Here is a 20,462-nt window from a genome sequence, read left to right as displayed (position 1 = left end):
TACATACTGGAGCCAAAAGTCAGAACCTGTCCCAGATTCTTACCCCCGAGTGTGACATCTCAGATGTGAGGAAGGAGAACATCAAAGCGTTGTGAAGTGGTTGCCTTTTCGAAGAACATTCCCTAGGGTTTAGCACGATGCATGTTTGATCTTGGTACATGAAAATGGATCATTAGGTCTGTCACCTCCTCTTCTAGACTGCATTTGATGTCTGGGGAAGTTTCAAGAGAATTCTTGTGGGCTGCAGGTCAGGATATGATCTTTTTGTCACCATCCCCTGTGTTGCATTTCACATCTTGTGTTTAACATCTGCTCTATCCAAGGGAACTTTGTGTACATCCATGATGCTTCTCTACTTGTCTCAATGAAGGAGCTTTTACTGTCCCACAGAAGAGTCATTTTGCTTTGTGACAAGGAAGTGACTATCCCAAATTGTTTCTCCGTAGCTGGTCACAGGCTCTTTTTGCCTGCTGCTTCAATCCTGAAAGTCCACTGACTTTCTGGCAGAGTAACCAACCGTCCATATTCTTGGTTATTTTGCAGATGGGATTCTTATGGGAATAGACAGAAAATAGTTCTAAAAAAAATTTAATAATCAAAGGGTTAGATGTTCCATGCTATTAAGGAATCTTCCATTATGTTTCCTTTTTTTTTTTAAATTCCTCATTCTGGCAAACTTCTACTGCTCTGCTTGCAGCACTTGAGCCAGCTCCTCTAGGCTGGCATCGCCATCTCACAGCGTGCATAAACCTCATCACCACTTTCATGGAGGCTGTAAATAAAAATAATGTCTTACCTGCTTCGTATTTGTCTATCCTTAGGAAAATCAGCAACGGAAGAAGGTGTAGGGGGAGGGATGTACAGTCATAAGTGGCTATAAAGGCAAGTTCCCCCAAAGTCGTACTGTCCCCCCTCTTCTCCCTTGAACATTTGAGGATTCTTCTGTGAGGATGAGTGAGGTTTGTGAATGGGTTTCATCTGAGCTACTGAGTTCCCTGTCCACCCACTGAACAGTAATGTATTAGAATGCACGTGCAGTATTCCCAAGACGAGAAGTAGATCTTCCTACCCTTATTCTTTTTTATAACATCAATACTAGCAAATCTGTGCCTTCAGTTTTCACATCCTTGTCTTGCTCATAGATGCCTGGTGCTGGAAGGAAGTAAGTTTTCTCACCTTTCAGCTTTGGAGCCTCCTGGTTGAACTGAGCTGTTGCAGCAACATCCATGTGTGTTTTTCTCCACTTGTACACTTGCCTTTGATACATTTCCAGTGCATTTGCTCGCCTTAAGAAGCCACGCGGCCTCATCTCTGATAATTTTGGTGCTACCCGCAGTGTCCTAATAGCAGTTTTGACCTTTCAATTAACTTCAGGATCGCCTCTTTCAGCACACAAAACCTGTACAGATGCCAAAAGCCTCAGAGCAGATTTTAGAGTTTGGCTGAAAGACCATGAAGATTAGGGACATATTTTCTCTTTTGTCAGGGAAATCAACAGCAAAAGGCCCTGACAGAAGAAGAAAACTTTCCCACTGACCACAAATAGGGGCTTAAATTGAATTTTCAAGCCTTTAAAAATAAATCGTCATTTTGTATTTAATTAAGCAGGGTTTCATGAATGTGGTAGTATGCTGAGGTCATGGGCAAAAAGAAGCTTTTCCAGTAATTAGTGCAGGGTCCATGCTGTTCTGGCAAAACCAGCCATGACGTCAGTGCAAGGCTGGAACAAGAAACTGTGCCACATAGTGAACTTGAAACACAAACCTTACTATTGAAGGGGCATGTCTGACAACTACAAGTGCTGACTGTGTTGGACACATAGTATATTTTTCCTTTTAAAATTGCAAAAAGGTGTTGTGGATTTTGGATTTGGTGTTTTTTTTGAGTTTCAGAGTCGATGAAATTGCTGCTGTGCCAGGACCTCCTTTCTGCAGTTTCCCCTTTCCTAAATAAATAAAGTTATCAAACTTCCAACTTTGTTTTGTAAATATGGAAAGTGGCCATTTCCTTGTTTTTATTTAGTAGAAGCAGCTTAGTTTTAGTTTTGTCATGTGAACCCAAACACAAGGGACAGGTGCAGCAGTGACCAAGCACAGGGCATTCCTGGGCAGGTCAAGCTCTGGTAGCCATTGTTTTAGGTGAAATTTCAGTGTTTTCAGTACAAGCCAAGTGTTGTGACAACATTTGGAGTATGTGGTTTTGCAGCACTCAGATTGCAGTTTCCGATGAGTTACCAGAGTCCTGTGGAACTGGGAAAGGAAAGTTTGACTGTATAATCTGGCTTTGGTATGTTAGCAAAATCTTCACTGGAATTACTTAACACTCTTGAGTTTATTTTTAACTGATTGTAAATAGCCTGGTTAGGTAAGGGTGGATGATAGTTCTTGGTTTATATTGGGACAGAGAAGAGTTACACATCTTTACACTTCTTTTCCTTTTAAAGTCTCTAAGAAATACTTATCTCTGATGATGCATATAAATTCCTGAGATTGTGTTATTTTTAGAGTTGTGACCATCAAAAACTTGCTCTTACTCAATTTAATGTAGACTATGTGTGTCAAAGGAGTTACTCAGTTGTGTTTCTTCAGCATATGCCATTTTTTATTTTTTTCAATTTCTCTTGATTTTGTTTTGCAGGCCATGACTGCTGTGAGACAGTGAGGGTGGCACTTTGTGCCTCCAGAGAAGGTCACCCTGTTCTGATTGTGGCAGAAGAGAGTTTCCAGTTTGTCCAGGATGAAGCCTATGATGCTGCCCAGTTTCTGGCCACCTGTGCTGGCAACCAGCAGGCACTGAATTTCACACGGTTCTTGGACCGGTCGAGACCCCCTGCTGCGGACGTGGACTTTCTGGATGAGAAAGTGGCTTTGGCGTTTCGGCACCTGAAACTGCCGGCAGAATGGAATGTGCTGGGAGCAGACCAGTCCCTGACCGGTGAGTACCTCTAGGGCACAATGATACTTGTGGGTTGGGAGAGAGGTAAAAAGCCTGGCAGAAAAGGTTCCCTTCTGTGGGAAGCCCCCATATGCCTTTCAAAAGCTTTGGTGGCCTCTCTGCTCCAAGAAGGGACCTACTGCATCTGCATTCTATGCTTTGCCCTTCAGCCAAGATAAAGTACTGAAGGCACTGATTGATGTTTTCTCTGGGTCTTCTCCTGTGAAACAGCGTGAGCTGATGTAAATGGTCAATATTTTAACACATACCCAAATGGGGGGTTTTTTGTGTGTAGCAATGGTATGTAGGAAATCTGATGCTCCTGGAAATATCCTTGTGCCAAAAATTTGGTGCTTTTGGTAAATGTTGGTTTTATAGCACAGGTGCAAAGATTTTATGTGTAAGATAAATGTGATTTTTTTCTGGAGAAGTTGGGGCTTTTCCCTGAGGGTTTATATTGCACCCTAGTTGTACATCAGGTAGATTAACACAGAAGTTCCCCCAAAGAAGCCTGGATTATTTTGTAAATATGAGAAGAGGAAGATGGGAAAGCCTGGCCCTTCACCACAGCAGTGAGAGCTACTGAGAGCTTATAAACAAACCCCAAGACTGGCCCAAAGTCTCTTGACTGCTGAAGCAGAAGTGCTAAGGTGTTCTTGATGCTGTGGCATGTTCGTGTTCTTGGAGTTCTGATTTGTCAGAGGGGAGTGTAAGGAGCATATTAGGGAATTGTGGGGCTAATTCCAGTATCTACAGATCCTTGCTGTAAATTTTCAGGGTATTTTGGCAGATAGTTTTGCTTCAGAAATGTGACTATGAGGATCTGTTATCTTTAATAGGATGCAGTGGTGTAAACATTTGAATAGGACTGGCATGTGGCTTGCCTGGTGCAGCAGTTCAGTCCTGCTCACTGCAACAGGATTTTCCACAGGAGATTTTCCTTCTTTATTTTCCTGCAACGTGCTGAGTGCTTTTGTAAACCTGAATGCATGGACAGGCAAGTCTTGCGTTAGCAGATGTTAAAAGATTTGATCATATATAATGGTTTCTGGTTAGAAATTCAACTGTCGTATATTTACAGGGAGATAATCTCTTGATATTTTTTTACTCTGTGTGGAAGTCACTGATGTTTCTGTCTACATTTAAAAAAAGTTGTGATAACGCAGGCGTTTCTGGTTTAAGTGATAAAAATATGGTTATAGTGATAATGAAAACTTTGAAGCTCTGAATTGTTGCTGATTTTGCAGGAAGGATGAGATCTGTTTTCTCTTGTTGATTTTGATTATTCTTTGGAAAATCAGCATTTAGGGAAATCAGGCCATAAGATTGACATTGGTTTGCTCAGCATGTGCTTGTATGCCTGGAAGTTGTGGTTGTGTGGAGCTCTGAATGCTAATGGACCTGTGGAGCATCCATGGCATTCACAGTGAGAAAGGAGAGCTCTGTAGCACTGAATTTTGTAACTCTGAGTGTTTTGGTATATTGTGCTGAGGTTTTTGTAGACAATAGTGAATATTAATGAATGTAATGCCATTAGATGCAGCTTTCATCCAAGAGTATTGGTGTTAAAATATGTTCCTTTTTTTTAGAAGCAGAGTTATTTTTTGCAGTGAGATAATTATACATAGAGAATTTGGGGAAATTTTTGTGATTGTGATGGGAAAGATTTGCATGTGTAAGCATCCTTTTGGTCAGAAAACTATTTTGCTAGAGTGAGATGGAGGAGATGTCCCTGACTTATTTATGATGGAGCACTAGATTAGAAAAGTCTCTGGTAAAACATAGCACCCTTGTGCTTATGTGTTGTGTGTGGGAGAGAGAAAAGCGCTACAAAGATTGAAACTGTGGGAGCATTTGAACTATTAGGCATATTCTGGCAAGTGCCCTTGCAATGGGACATGCTGTCCTGCACTGCTTCACTACCTATGAACAGCTATTCCAATTCATGTTTCACATTTCCCTAAATGTCAGCACCAGATAACTTCAAATAACCTTCTCAAAGGAGAAAATACTATAGAAATCAGAACAAAAGAAAATGTCAGATCCCTTCTTGAAAGATGTTTAGAGCTGCCTCTAAGCTGGCATGTCTCTATGGGCTCTTGTGGGTTGGAAACAAAACGCTGCTGTTCAGCAAAACCTCTGAAGGCAGGAGCGAGCTGGGAGCCTCAGCCAGCTCCCTGAGTGCCTCAGCCTGATGGGGAACTGCTGTTCAATGGTGGCTGTTGCTGTCAAGCATGTTTAAAAGTCAGTTTTCCAAAGGCCTGAAGTAGGAGTCTAACTTTTGTAAAAGTTGGGAAGCAATGGCCTTTCTGCAGGCAGATGCTGGGTACCAGATCCACCATCGAGCACAACTCCAGGTTGAATTTTGAGGAGGGGATGTCTTTATGTAGAGGCCTCTCCTTGCTTTCACCTGCACTCAACCCTGACCAGTCTTTGAGTAGAGGGCAGGGAGTTCATCACCATCACACACTCCAAAGGGCAGAGAAGCTGCCAGAAGTGTCCCCCAGTGCTGTGTCCTGAGACTGATTAACTAATCTGCTGTGTCAGTAAACAAATACAGCCAACAGAACTGGGGATAGGAGAACCTAAGATCCCTGACATCAGAGGTCCCTGGGCTCCATCCTCTTGCTGAGTCAGACAGAGGGTACTCAACCATTTGGTTGGATGAACTGGATAGCAGAAAAAAGCCTGGCCCATGCTGTAGTGCCATGCTCCTGCTCAGCTGTGCAGCACTGTGTCCTTGCATTGCAGGGCATGGGCAGGTGCACACGTGTGTAGGGACAGGATTTTAATTGCAGGTGAAGAGTGTGCCTGAACCCCCTTGGGCAAGTGTGGCCTGACCTCCCTCCTCCCTGCACAGCTCCCTCCTCATTGGTGCTGTTCAGGGACAGCTGCAACTCAAGGACTGTGCTCTTCCCCTAGCTCTTCCCTCCGCCTCCACAGCAGGCCTTGCTCTTAGTTATCTATCTGGATGAACTCAAATGGCATCCACAAGTTCAGAATATCCATAATTAAGGATTACTCTTGTTACTGTGGTATTCCAAACACAGCATTTCTTTCAGGTGCTGTGTAATCATGTCTGTCTTAATAATTACAAGTGCGCTGTAACTTTCCAAAGAACGTAGTTGTTACTGCTGTCAAAAGGAGGGTTATTTACTGTTCTCAGTGGCATTTAAAGGCAGCTATTTAAATGGAACAGATTGTTACACTTTATGTCTAGAAATCAAAATTTAATATGTATTCTGAGGATTTATGCAATGTAAATACAGGACTGTGATGTTCTATTTTAAATTACTGAAAAGAAAATAAGCTAACTAAAAAACCACAACTGAATATTTTGAGGTATGAGTAATGATTATGGCTTGTTTATGTTGCAGTGCGGAAAAAAAGGCAGAAAAAGAATTAGGGAGGATCTAAAGCTCAGGTATGGAAAGCTTGGAGAGCTTAATTGTATCACTAGTAAACAGATCACTTTCAAAATATCTTGAAGTAATATTCTGACAAAGCCTTTAAGGAAACAGTCTTTTCATTTTGTTTATTAAAACTGAGCAGTGAAACGCAGACCTATGGTTACAGTTTTGGTTATGTGAGCTTTCTGAGCTGGTTAATTTAGGCAGAAGGTTGCTGTGATCACCACTATATGGAGCAATTCCTCTGGGAGTGTAAGGACTACTGTGAGATAGTGAGCCAGGATTGCAGGCAGATAACCAGGAGTCCATCTGATTAGATAGAACCTTAACAGACTGCAGTTACTGATGTGTTGAATATGTGCAGCTTCCCAGAAATGCTGCAGGATAAACACTCTTGTGCACTAAGTACTGCTTGGGAAATTAAACTCCCTGAGCTCGCCAGGTAGGAGGTGGGTAAAGAAGGAAATGCATTGCCCTGGTTTGGAATAGTCAGGATGGATTATGGGTTTAATAAAATCACATACAAACCCGGTAGGATTTCAGTGTACAGGGCAACATGAGTGTCACTGTAAGAGATAATTGGGGGTTTTTTGCATAAAGGGAGAATGTCTGAGGAGAGAAAGTAGTCAAAAAAGTGTCTTATTTTAAAGAAAAAAAAACAAAAAGCCTAAAAAATATTTTTAAAACTTTCAGAATTTGATTATTAGGAACTAGCCTTTTTTCCCATGGGAGGATATTAAAGATTTGCAGCTGATGGTGTTTTTCAGACCTAGAACTTTAATCTGTTCATCTGGTGTACTCTTTCTATTGTTTCTCATTGAACCATAGTGTAATAGTTACAGGTATTCTTTTTGTTGGGTTTAATATCCTTTCCAGTCTGCTGCTCACCTTCTGTGTTCTCTGGTCAAGGACTGTATGGCATAAATCAGCATGATCTGTTCAGTGCCAACAGCAGAAAATGGCCTGTTCAGCTATAGTCCTTGATAAGATGTAAAAAATCTTTTCCATACCTAAATTTAGTGCCCTTTGCAGTGGAAAATGGGAAGCAGAAAGTAATTCTTGTTCAGACAGCATCTGAAATGTGCTGCTCAGGACTGAGATGTACCGTTTAGTCTGTGGCTGAGAAATTGTTGGCATGAGAATGTTTCTGTTCCCTTTGATATTAGTTGGAATGGGGACATAAAGATCTTCTGGTGTGCTTTGAAAAATTTCTTGTTTATCAGATTAAGAAAAGAATTACCCATACATCTTTTATTAACTAAACTCAAAACTCCAAACACAACATCTTGGCCTTGGCCTTTCTTCAGTGCAGTTGTCTGCTGGAGTCTTCCTGTAGGACCTCGGTGAGAGGTGACAGCTTGTTTCTGGCTGCTTTTTACCATTGTTTCTCAAGAATTGATCTAAGCAGTGAGAACATTTCCAGCAGAAAGCAGGATTTTGAGGCCAGAATTGATGGTAGGTTTTAAAATTGCCAACTATACGTGATTTTGGGTGAGAAGTAAGTGAAGGTCAACAGCACAGGAAGACTAGCAAGCAGTGCTGCCCACTCCATGTTTGGCTGTTCTGTGGTGAGGTGTCTCAGGGCATGGAAGATAAACTGAGCAGTTAGGTATAGGTTACTCTGTATATAAGTGATTTTAAAAAAAGGAATAGTAGGTTTTTTCTGTTATTTAATCAAGATTAAAATGAACATTTTTAGTTAGTGTTCTTGTATGTCATACACAAACTTTTTTTTATTCATTGCTTATTTGTTTTGAGCTAGGAGCACCTTAAACCTTAATCCCTTACTATTAACAAATTACCTTTGACAGTCTTCTATGGAAATTTTGTCCTCAGTTGCACACATAAACTGTCTGCTTGTGTATCACAGCGGAAAAGAATTACACAAAAATAATATATCTAAAGTCTTGTGTTTTGCCAGCTGGATTAGAGTGCCCTGCCATTATGGGACAATAATCATATGCTTCAACTCTTGCCTATTACTAGGAAATGAGAAAGGAACAAAACAGCCTTGGCCTTTTCAGTATCATGTGTCTTGTATTTCCACAATTTCCGAATTACAAGAAGGTTTTTGTTGGCATTCAAATGGCAACCATTTTAAGATGAGGAGCTTATGTTTGGTATGGGTTAGGAGAATGAGCTCTGGTTATTGCACGTTAAAGCTTTTGACATTCTTCCATGCCTGGGACATGCATTTTGCACTGACAAGATCTTAAATCATTGACTGAGTTTTCAACATTTTGTGTTACAGGCTTCATCCCTTCAAAGGTAGGAAGTCTGAAAGGATCTGTCTGTCTTCCTCCCCTCTCCATCCAGCAAAGTGCCCATGCTTGATGCAGACCAGCTCTTGTCTAGTTTTGAGCAATTCCCTACACCAAGAGATGCATTTTTCATTTTATATTAGTGGTTCATCCAGCCCACAGATGGCACACACGTTTTTAACTGTAGCCATACAAGTTCTGCATACTCCAGAACCTTCTAAAGCCATTGCCTGGGGCCCCTACAGTTGCTGGATGTACAGTACTTTGTCTCTTTGCTGCCATCATCTGTGCCCATCTGTTAGGGTGGCCTCATGCCAGTTTATATGTTAGGCAGAGTCTTCTAAATGGGCCTGGATGGTGAGCTTGTGTGTTTAATATGCTCCGATGGCAACATGCCATGTCTTCTAGTACAGATCGGGGCACGTCGTCGTTGCTCAAAGGCATTGGGGCAGGGCCACATTCAGTTCAGTTGCATTCATAGACACTTCCATAGAAATTCTGGAACTACTCTGTGCACTGATGTGGTGAAAAAGGAGATTTTGTTGAAAGAATAAGGAAAACACCGTCGGAAGGTGCAGTCATATTAACAGATTGGGATAATTGGGAGGGCATTGGGCAAACTGGGAGGGGGCATTTCATCTTTGGACATAGGAGATGGAGAGGGGCACCCATTTGGGTCAGGTACGGGCCGGGTATTTGTCTGCATTTAGCAGAATTTACAGTTGCTCTGTGTGTTTAGTGGTGAGCTGTGAGTTGTAAGTAGAAGGTGCTTTTACCTATTGGTAAGGCTTTCAGCTGCTGCAGGAGGAAGCTTTTTGGTCCAGGGATCTGTGCTTGTGCTTTGTATCTCCACGTTGCTCAGATTTGGTGCAAGACTGTCTGTTTTAGTTAGGAAAATGATTTTGCTGTTTAACAAAGCATCTAAACCAGGAGATCTCATGCTAGAACAGGTGTGGTCAGACCAGCGCAACACATCCTTTATTTGAACAGCATGTCACGTGCTCTTAATAAAAGTGCCTTTGTGCCTCCTACACCCCTGTAGAAAGAGTTGTACAATGTTAATTGTGCTGACTTTGCCAGTGTACAGGTAATGTGGGAGCTTTGAACATGTACAAGTTCATAAAGTGAAACTTTAGGAATTTACTTTCACTCTGGCTTATCCTACCTCTATCTACCCTATTCCTGTTGCAGCCTCATCAGTAGCCTTTCATTTATATCTGTCTATATGGCATCTTATTTTTCATTTTTCTTTAAATCCAAGACTAAAACCATTGACTAACTTCCTTGTGTTATTTCTAAATCATTACACTCCATAGCATTTAATACCAAAATCCTTCTCATTGCTTGCCCAAAGGCTGAGAATTTGTCTCTGAGAAAGTTCTGCTATTCTCTCCGATCGGCTGGAACCCCCATTCAGACACTGGTGTATTCAGGGCAGCCTGGGTTTGCTTTACGGTAATCAAGGGGAGGTTAGTGGGGAAGGATTGGTTTGTAGCCCAGAGACCTAATTTGGAGTCATTTGGAAGAGAAATGGTGCCAGAAAGCCTTTGGTTTTGCATACAGATTAGTTCTTCAGGAACCGATCCAAAAAGTTGGGGAAAATTGTGTCCTAGACAGGGAAGAGCTGCCCCGTTTTGTTTTTCACTGAAGGTCTTAATGATGTCCCTAAAGAAAATATTAGTAAGCAGGAAAAACAACAGCACTTTGAAGAAGTGATTTCTCTTGGGGCACAGTTCTTAAAGAAAAAAATACAAAATTAAATCCTAAAGCCATTTTGTACATGCATTTTAAAACTTGATATATATGTTTGGCTGGCACCCAAATTAATAACCCAATAAATCATTTCTGTGATATTAAAGGGTTTATACCAAGTGTGCTCCTTGGCATGGCTTTCTGAGACCCAGTTGGTGCTTTTTTTGTTGTTGCTGTCAGTCAATAATGAAATCCTTTGTTAATTAAAAGAACAAATTTTTATTTCTCACAGCTTTTTAACCCAAATGTTTTTGCCCTTCATACAGAAATAACAGGCTTTGATCTGCAAATGCTGGATTTCAGCAGTGCATCTGGAGCTCATTTCTGGTTAAAGCTTTTCACAGCATCATTCTAGAGCTGCAGCTTTTGGAGTAGGGGGATATTTTTCTGAGATGAAAGCTCGGGCTCAAGAGTGACTTTTACCAAATTGGAAGGTCATGGTTATTAAACACAAAAAGCAGGAGCGGAGATTGGGAGTTTATAAATGCTTCTACTCAGAATGACAGAGCTACTGTATAAAGCTGAGAAAGTTGGTTTGAGGCATAATCAAACCAGGAAAGAAAACCCTTGCTTTATTTTTTTTTGTCTATATGAGTTTTTAACTATTCTCTTTTATAACTGCTTTGAATTTGTGTTTCAAATGTAATTGATTTTTTTCGTGCCTTGGGACAAATCAGCATCCTATTAGATAACAAAACTGTCTGTCCCTAAAACCTGGGCCTGGGAGTGAGGAGGAGGCTTGGACATGCAGGAAAACCCACCTGACCATACTTCTGTTTGAAAGTGCTGCAGCTTGGTGGTGGCGGCTGTGGCTGTTCAAGAAATGGTGGGGTTTTCACATTGACTTCTGTGCTAAATCTCACCATGAGAGATCCTGAGCCCTTCCAGTCCCACTGTAGCCTCTCTCTTGCTTTGAAATACTGGTGTCTCCTGGATGTTGGCAGCCAAGGTGTTTTGCCAGGTGCTGCAGGTTCCTTGGCTTTTGGGCTGTCAGCTCCGTGCCAGCCACTGTGTGTGGTGGGGCTGGGAGGTGGGGACATAGCATTACCCTAACCCACAGCCTACAAATTCCCATTGATTTATTTTTTTCTTTCCCCTTCTCAGAGAACATCCCTCGGGAGACACTGATGCATTTTGCGGTGAGGCTGGGTCTGCTGCGGCTGACGTGGTTTCTGCTCCAGCAGCCGGGTGGAAGAGGAGCTCTGAGCATCCACAACAACGAAGGGGCAACGCCTGTGAGCTTGGCCTTGGAGAGGGGCTACCAGAAGCTGTACCAGCTCTTGACAGAGTAAGGATGTTTTGGTGGTTCCGCTGCTGCTTTTCCATTGTCTACCATGCTTGGCTTTGCTGTACATTATCACTGTATAGTGTCTCAGTGCTATACTCCACCCTTAAAGGCAATTTTTGTATAATTTTGCTCTTACCTCTTTTGCTAGCAGCAATGGGGGAGGCCCTGAGGAGTTAGGGGAGATGCAATAATATTGTTATGTTCTCCTTTGTGTTGCACAGTGTTCTGCTCCAGCTGTCTCATAAACCCCCAAAGTGAGTCACTGTAATATTGACTAATTAAGACAAACCTTATGCAAACACAAATGAAAAGGCTTTTGTTTGAGCAAGTACAGCTGTCCAAAAGAGGTGGGGATAGCAGGTGTTGTGGTGGTGGTCGACTGTTGTGTGCTTACTTTTTAGATATAGGGTTTTTTTAGTTAAATGAAATAATGGTCATTGTATTGAAATAAGGCACCATCTTGTACAGCATAAGTATCTTGCCAGTATAGGTAAAAAAAAATTAGGTAAGTATTAATGCAAATATTTAACAGAGAACAGAATATTTAACAGAATCAGTTCTCTTGTGACTGGTCCTGAGAAGCAGCCAGGTCTTACAATACACAGCAAGTAACTAGTGACATGAGTATTTATTGCACTGTTTTACAAGGAATCCTTTGAAAGATTGCAAGTTAGTTTGGAATAGCAAATGGTTGGAGATGTAGCTGTAATAGCTGAGGCTAATAGAGACAAAGAGCTTAAATAAGGCTTGAGGAGGGTATTTGTGTAGAAGAAAAGATTTAGTCTCCATGTTTGTTATTTTGATGCCTGGTTCTCTTAAGCTTTGTTATTAACTTTGTTTTCTTAAATTGAATTTTTAGATACTTGGGGTTTATATTGAGTGACCCAATGTCATGTTTAGGAGTCTGCTGTGTTGTCCACATTATCATGCAACATTTCTCCATTACGGATTGTAAATTATTCTGCTTTGTGTAGTTGCTGGGTGGAGTGCTAGAGGGTAGAAAATATAATCTGTGTTGCTGTGAGTACATTTAAGTTTCATCTTATATTCAGCCAACCATATGGAAAATGAGGGTGAAAGAGAAGGTACAGAGTGGGATGTAACCTATAATCTAACCTTTTCTTCTGCCACTCTTCCTGGCCTTAGTAAGAGATGATGACAGTGTTGCTTTTTTCTTTCCATCAAGTTCAACAGTCCTAGTGTGAAAGCACAACTCTCTTATAGCCTACCTTGTTAAAAATGGAATGTGCAAATTCATCCTGTAACTGCAGGATGAAGTTCTCCAAGGTGAGACTGACCAAGTTAACAGGATTTACATACTGTCAAGAAGCTTAAGTTGACCAAAACTTGGATTATAGAGCTCATAGTAAATACTGCAACCTGAATATGAGCAGAGCTGGTAATTTAAGTAGAAATGAGAAGTAAAAAAACCTATTAAAACAGCTATTTGTGTATTTGGTAGAGTATTTCACAACAGGCTCCAGCACCAGAATGGCAGTTCTCACTAAGTAGAATGAAAAAAGAAGAGTTTGGGATTCTGTGACTCTGTGCCATTGCCTTTACAGGATATTGCTCGTGCAATCCATGGGATTTCTCTTTACAGTTCATCTTTGAAAATAAGACACAAGTAACTTCAGTAATGTTACCATCAAGATCCCAGCTCCTGTTGTTCTTAGGGTATCCCTAAACTATTCATGATGCTTTGTTTTCCTCTTGGACTGCTGAATGGAAGTATAATGTATGAACAACTGACAGCCATGCCACAAATCCCGTGACAATGAAAACCCTCCTATTTCCATGAGGGCCTACAAAGAGAAATTTGTGGATACTGGGAATCATAGTCCCCTTTCTCAGTGGGTGGGATGGTGGTGGAGCACCGTGCTATGGCCTTGGGGCTGACTGCAGCAGTGGGAGCACCGTGTGACACTGAGTCTGCCATGGCCCTTCCCCATGGAAGGGTGACAGCTGCAAAATGGGCACATCCTGATTCCCCAGCAGAGATTTTTACTGTGCCGAGCATTTTCTGCAATAAGATGGGATTGAGGCTTGAAAATCCCTATTGAGAGGAGAAATAGAGTTTCAAAATACAGAAAAGCAGACAAATTCTGTGAAGGGAGTGAGTGTCATTTATGTGCTGTCAGAACACAAAGGACACTGTAGAACCTCCTTTCTGCCCTCTGTTTATGCGCACGCTGTATAATCCATGCACGCAAATTTGGCGCTCAGCTCGTCCCACTCAGCAAAATACAGAGAAGTAACGCATGTTAGTGAGGGCCCCTACAAAGGAGTCATTATTTTAACAAGTAATTAAACTGCACTTTGCCAAATAAATGAATGCAGTGTGTTTTGTGATGCATTATCCTGGGGGGGGGAACTTATTGTTCTCTTGCCTGCTAATTTGCAGGGCCCTGCATTTTACAATGATTCTCCCAGCCAGCATTGGGAAGGGGTGAAATTTGGCCATAATTAGGATACAATCATTAAAGAGCAGACACAAAACCTTTTCCCTTGTTGCAGTTTTGCTATAGTTCGGCTGCAAAGTAGCTTCATTCAGCTGCAGTGTAAATATTTTTCTCAAAAACTAATTACACTGGTGACACTTTGAATTTCTGTTTATCAGATGAACTTTCTTTTTTCTGCTGTTGCAGTTCTTCATGTAAAAAAAAAAGGGGCTTCCTATTTAAATTTTTTAATTTTATAACTCTTGAAGTATTCCTTTCTTTAGTCTTGAACTTGTGCTCTGGCTCTTCATGCTCAGACGGGAAAGGTGCATGTGCTGGTTCTTTCAAGACCAAACCAAGGAATTGTGATAGAGATGTAGGTCACCAGAAATGGAAAGCAGTGTGCCAATAGCGGCATTCAATAATAAATATTCATACAAGTAAATAAATATTCACCACCAGTAAACATTCATAGATGGTGTATCCTTCCTGAAGGTGCTTTTTTCATCTTTGAAATGAAAACTGCACAGCAAACATTGTCCTGTGGTGCAAATGGAATAGGATAATGCAGAAGGGCAGGAGTTTTACAGGGGAAAATATAAAGATTTATAATGTATAATAGATATATATAAATAAGATATATATAAGATAAGGAGTGATATATCTATATAAGGATTTTTTCTAGGAGCATTCTTGTTTGCTTGCTAGCAGTTTGATGATGTTTATTTTTTAAAATACAAATTTAAAGACTATTTTTAACCGTAATTTAAAGAAATTTTCTTCACTTGCATGAAAACATTTTGGGAACCGTGTAGTTTGCATAGCCCTCTCTGAGCTTCAAGGACTTCCAAGTGCTAGGAGCGAATTCCACAGTGAAAGGTCTTCGGCTGAAGGCTGTGCTTGCCCAGTGTTTGAGTTGGGTAGAGCTGGGTGCTCCGTGTTGGGGAAGGGCTGGCTCTGAAGAGGCAGCACAGTTGCTAAACAGGCGGGTGGTACTCTGGGAGTATCTGGGAGTCACTTGGCCTGTGCAGCGGGACAGCTGCAGTGTGCAGGAGCTGATGTTTTCCAGCGCAGCCGGCGCAGTAACACAATCCCCCTGCCAGCTCCATGTTCTGCCGCGCTCTGCACAGCAGCGAGGAAAATGGCTCCAAGACACAGAGAGCCTGTGGAATTGCAGAGAAGTTGGAAGTGCCACCTTGTAAAACATACAAACACTGATTCTGTTTCTGATTTCATTTCTGTCTAGTAATGGCATTTTTTTTCCCCAGTGAAGCCAAATGCTTGTAGTTTCTTCACAGCTGCGAGTGATTTATGTCCCTGTGAAAAAGGGAAGTGAGAGAAAAGTAAAGCCCATTAAAAAAATACTCTTGCAATTTTTTAATACCTGCAAAGAAAAGTTTCAGAGTTGTAACAATCTTGGAGTTTTTTACTGTAATATTAGTTTTACTTTTGCTGCTGTTTCTCTGCTTATTGCTCTAAAGCACTTCTGCATGGCTCTGGGATTGCTCTCCCTGCAAATCTCCTGGTAACAACCAGGTGGCTCAGTCTGTGAAGCTGTAAGTCAGTTCAAGTCTGTATTTCCAAAATTAAACTGATTTAATTAGCACACATGAGGAACTGGTAGAAGAAGGGTTTTGTGAATGTTTTGCAATATGTGATTATCACTTGCTATTGTTCTGATTTTACATAAGTAATTGATGAAGTCTGTGCTGTAATATCTGTGGTGCCTCTCAAATAAGGAAGCTTTTTCAGTGGCTTTACTTTTATAGCTGAATACACTTTTCTGAGCCAGAGCTGCAAGAGGATTTGCCTTGTATGTCATTTTTTTGCACCCCAATTTAGCACATCATTTAAGCAAGTGTTTAATTTCAGAAATATCCAGTTCATGTTCAGCGAAGTTAAAGCAGGATCTTAAAATCAAGCACTTCTTACAGTGTCATGCCAGATTGGGATGGTAGTTGAAGATGGACTTTTTTCACTGAATTTTAGTGTTAGATTTCTCCATTAAGTTTGGTCTTTGCGTGGGCCAAAGTCACTGGTTTCCTGGGGCTAAAACATTGCTGACTGCTGTGGCTTCAGTGCCAGGTGGTGGCAGCTGTATGGGAACAGGGTGCTTGTACCCCTGAAAATGTATAGGCTGAACCCTCCTTTCCTGTATGTGTGTGTGTTAAGACCATGGTTAGCTATAAGAGCGTGGGAGGATTATTGATCTACGGGGTCTAGTTTTGCGGCTGTGCGTTGCGGAACTTTGGGATTTTCAATTAAAACACCATAATTTAATTGGTTGAACATCATGATTAGAAAGATGCTGTGTTGCTGTGGGTTTCTTCTGGGGAGCAGAGGGACAGGGCAACAAGGTGAGCACATTGTGGAGCAGGAAGAGTTTGTGTTTTTCTTTCCACCTACTCACCCACATTGTGCTCCAAGTTTTACTGACTTCCTAATGTGCCCCACATCCCTATGACTTGTATTTTCATTAGTTGGCTCCCTCCTCTCCTTTGTTTTTATGTATCCACTTCTGAATATGAAAGAGAAGGCTTTGTCCATGTGATAGAAACAGCTTTTTACTGTATCTGATTTCTCGCTTGGAAATTGTAGTCCTGGGAGATGATCATGGAAACAGGCCTGTGAAGATGAGAAAGAAGAGATTTAGAAGAGATTTGAGAAGATTTGGTAAGATATGAGAAGATAATTATTTCGCTCTCCCAGCAATCCTGATCTGGAAGTGATCCCAAAAATTATAGGAGCCATAAGTGCTGGACAGCCTTGTGTTTGGTGAGTGCTTGTGACAGACAGCTCTGTTTCAGGATAAATTTAGAAAATGCAGATAAAGTGGCTTCCCAGAACTGCAGAGGTTTTGGCCTCAGGCATGGGTGGGCTGGATTGGATACCCAGTTAGGATGCTCATATTTAGTCTCTGGAGCAGATTTGCTCAAAGTAGTGACATTCATGGTGGGGACTGAAGTTTGAACAGATTATTGTAGAAGACTTTGTAAACTTCTGTGTCAGAGGCAGACAAAGCAGTGGCTTCATCTCTGGGTTGTGTTGCAGAGCCTTGATCTCACTTGCAGCACACAGAGATGTTCTGCAGAGACAAGTCTTCCTTCTGTATCACTTGTCCTGATCTGAGTTGCTGTTTTCAGCTGTAGAGAAAACACTGCTTGGTGGAGCAGTATCCATGACTGCACTTTCGTATTTAAAATGCAACAAATGGCATCTGTTTTCACTCTTGAGTGTATTTCATAGATTCACCTTAAATTTCTTTTGTTTACTGATGAGACTCCAAGTTGACTTTGAGTTCTGTGTTGGACCTACAGCTCCACATCCTGAGCAGGGTACCCTTCTTGTTACAGAAGACTCTGAAAATAAAATAAATGGAGAAGTGCATTTAATAACAGTTACTCTTATGGAATGCAGATTGTACTTTTTGGCAAATATTGTTGATGACAGTTTGTAACTGTATTTTTATATATTTTTTTAATGTATAATTAACATTGGCCTTGAGAAATGCATGGGTTTAGGAGCACAGACCCTTTGTGGTAGGAAATACTGGACATGCTGCCTTAGGATATGTGCACAAACAATTGTTGGGAGACCAGGCCAGCTTTTCTCTCTTTGATTTGCTACTGTATGGTGTGTTGATCAGTGGACTGAAAAGTTGGCATTAAATATTTTTAATCCAGTTATTAAATGTGTAATCCAATGTTGAAGGATAGGTTATACAATCCTGAATTCAGATTGGCATTGGAAGCCACTGCAGTTTGTGTTTGGCTGAAGCACCTTGAGGGGTTAGTCATTATTTCTGCATCAGATGAACTTTAACTCTTTCCTTCAATATCAAAACTGTTCAAATTAGCGAGGAATATGTAGAATTTTCTTACATAAGAAACATTTTTTTTCTACATTCCTGGGCCATTTGGAACTTGGGAACTTGCTAAAGATTGTGGGTGAAAAGTTGATCTTATGTTACCCCAACACTTCTGCAAATAGCATTGAAGTTCTATTTTGTCAAATTTTTAAGATATCTTGGTTTAAATGCTGGTGACTGCATTACATCTGGGTGCTGGGGTTTCCCAGGAGGGATTTTTGGCTTGATTTAAATTACCTGTGCTATGGACATGTTTGGCAATCACCACCAATCCAGCTTCCTATCCCCGTAGGCACCATTCCCTGCTTATCCCAGATCACAGTCTGTCTGATCTGATATTTTCACTGTGATATAATAATACAAGTCATAAAAAGAATGTGAGATTAAAATTGAATTTAGTTACATTTTTATTTACCTTACAGAAAAGAGCATCTAAATTCTGGCCTTTCCTAGCTTTTCACTTCAGCCATACTGTTAGGGGCTTTTTAAAATAGACTTTTTAAATGGATTTTTTTTTTCTTTTTTTTTTTTGTCATGTGAATCTAGGAGCTGATGCTGACAGAATAAACCCACAGCTGTAGTCAGTCTTGCAGTAAGATCCTAAGAGCTGCCAATGCTACTGAGTTTGTTTTGTTTCAGCTCAAAAATCTGGAGGGGATATCCCCAGGAAATAACACCTTGAGTTCCCACACTATATTCCTTGCCCCTTTGTAAAACTGTGGGATAAATCTTCCTAACACAAAGTTTTGCTTAACTCACTGAAGTTTTTTTGTTTATTCTCTGATCTCTCCCACCCTCCTCTTCCTCTCCCTCTGGTTCAAACCTCGTATCTTGGTACCGGAAGACACACCTGCTGTGAGCACAGACACTGCTGAATTTCAAACCCTTGTTACTGAGCACAGTTTCTGCAGCTTTTGAAGGCAGGCAGAGCTTTTGCTCAGTTTTTTGTTCTCCCTTTCTCAGTTATCTTTCCTCTTCTTAGAAGTCTCTTGCCATATCTGCAGGAAGCCCGGCGCTGTGCTGTGTCGGTGCAGGCTTTCCTCTGCCCCACGAGGTGAGAAGAGATTCAGCACATAAGTCCAGTGTGACTCCTCCTTGTAAAGAGATGAGTCTACTTGGGCAGTGCTGGAAGGTTTAATTAAAAAACATTACCTACTTATGTCCCCCATTCCTGACAGTGTTCAAAGCCAGCTTGGATGGGGCTTGGAGCAATCTGGTCTTGTGGAAAGTCTCCCTGTCCTTGTTGGAACTAGGCATTCTTTAGGGTCCCTTCTGACCCAAAGCATTCTGTGATTCTATGATCTGTTGTTTTGTCTTACATGCCAGATGGGCAGGAGGTGATCCTGTGGTTTCAGCAATCTAATCAGCTCCAGATGGAGCAGGGCATGGCCTGAGAGTTTACTTCTCCTCTGCCTGTTTGGAGTTGGCATCCTTTGAGCCACCTTTCCGCAGATGAAGGGCAGGCTGGGAAGTCTGTCCTTCCTTGCACACAGCAATTTCCCTTCTGGGTTTACCTCCATGGGACAGAAGACTGCAGGAAAGCAGCAAGGAGCAGAGCTGGAGGACTTCTTCCAGGCTTTTTCAGTGCATGAGTGTGCAGAGGGTAGAGCTAGTGAACACTGTCAGTCTTATCTGTCAGTCCTTGCTTTTTTAACCAAGATACTTTCTTCTGCAAAAGTTGGGCTTGGAGATGATTCATATCAAATTTTCAGTTCACTGGTATCTGTTGTCTATTTTGATGGGAAGCTGTTGAAAAGGGCGAAGGAGAAAGAGTTGACCCAGGATGGTTAAGTCTGATCAGAAGACAGATTTCCTTTGTTGCTGGCAATGTGCAGCAAACTGGATTTTTGTGCTGAACAGAAGACTTTCAAACCTCTTAAATGCTAGAGTTTGTATACATATTTTTGTTAATAAATCTTCAGTAAATATTTGCATATTTGTTTTTATCTCCTAGCAGACAAGCTTGGGTATGCACTTCTATACAACCAGTACAAAAATTCCAAATCTGGACAAAATAAGCATTTTTCACAACCAGGAGGTACGAACTACATAACTGCAATGCTTTTGTTCCTGGGAGAAAGTGTGTTTTTATCATCTCTCCATAAAACCCAGGGTTTGCAGTGAGACATGCAGGAAAGGCATGAACAGGGAAGCTCAGTGTGCAAAGACAAATGAGTAGGAGTGTCTTCATAGAAGCTACGTCGCCTTGGAAGTGATTCCCTGAGCAACAGGAACAGCAGTGTGAAAATGAGTTAACGCTTGCAATCCCCATTTGTCCTCTCTGCTGCATACCATAGTTCTGGGATGGAGCACTGTATGAAAGAAGTGACTTGGAGGATTCAATAGACTGAGCCATTCATTTCCTTACTGCTTGATTTTGTGTAATGTAGGTGACCACTACTAAAACTGAGAGCTTGGAGTTTGTACTTGGCCAGATGTGAGAAAGATGTTTGTTTCTCAAAAGGTTTAAAGCTTTCCGTAAAGTGTAACACAGACTGGCAGCTTGAG

General features: G+C 41.3%; 1 protein-coding gene across 1 annotated transcript in view; it reads left to right on the top strand.

The window, feature by feature from the left end:
• LOC139677991 (A-kinase anchor protein 13-like) overlaps positions 1–11,649 on the top strand; it is a 100,419-nt gene extending 88,770 nt beyond the window's left edge. Inside the window, exons 6-7 of the mRNA XM_071568500.1 lie at positions 2,638–2,934; positions 11,462–11,649. Of these exons, the coding sequence (XP_071424601.1) occupies positions 2,638–2,934; positions 11,462–11,649 (485 nt within the window). The remainder of the gene's footprint in view (positions 1–2,637; positions 2,935–11,461) is intronic.
• Positions 11,650–20,462: the final 8,813 nt, after the last annotated feature.

The sequence above is a fragment of the Pithys albifrons genome, chromosome 13 (genome assembly GCF_047495875.1).
Source record: "Pithys albifrons albifrons isolate INPA30051 chromosome 13, PitAlb_v1, whole genome shotgun sequence".
Lineage (NCBI taxonomy): Eukaryota > Metazoa > Chordata > Aves > Passeriformes > Thamnophilidae > Pithys > Pithys albifrons.
Note: the sequence above shows the minus strand (reverse complement) of the source record. Positions and strands in the feature narration are given on the sequence as shown.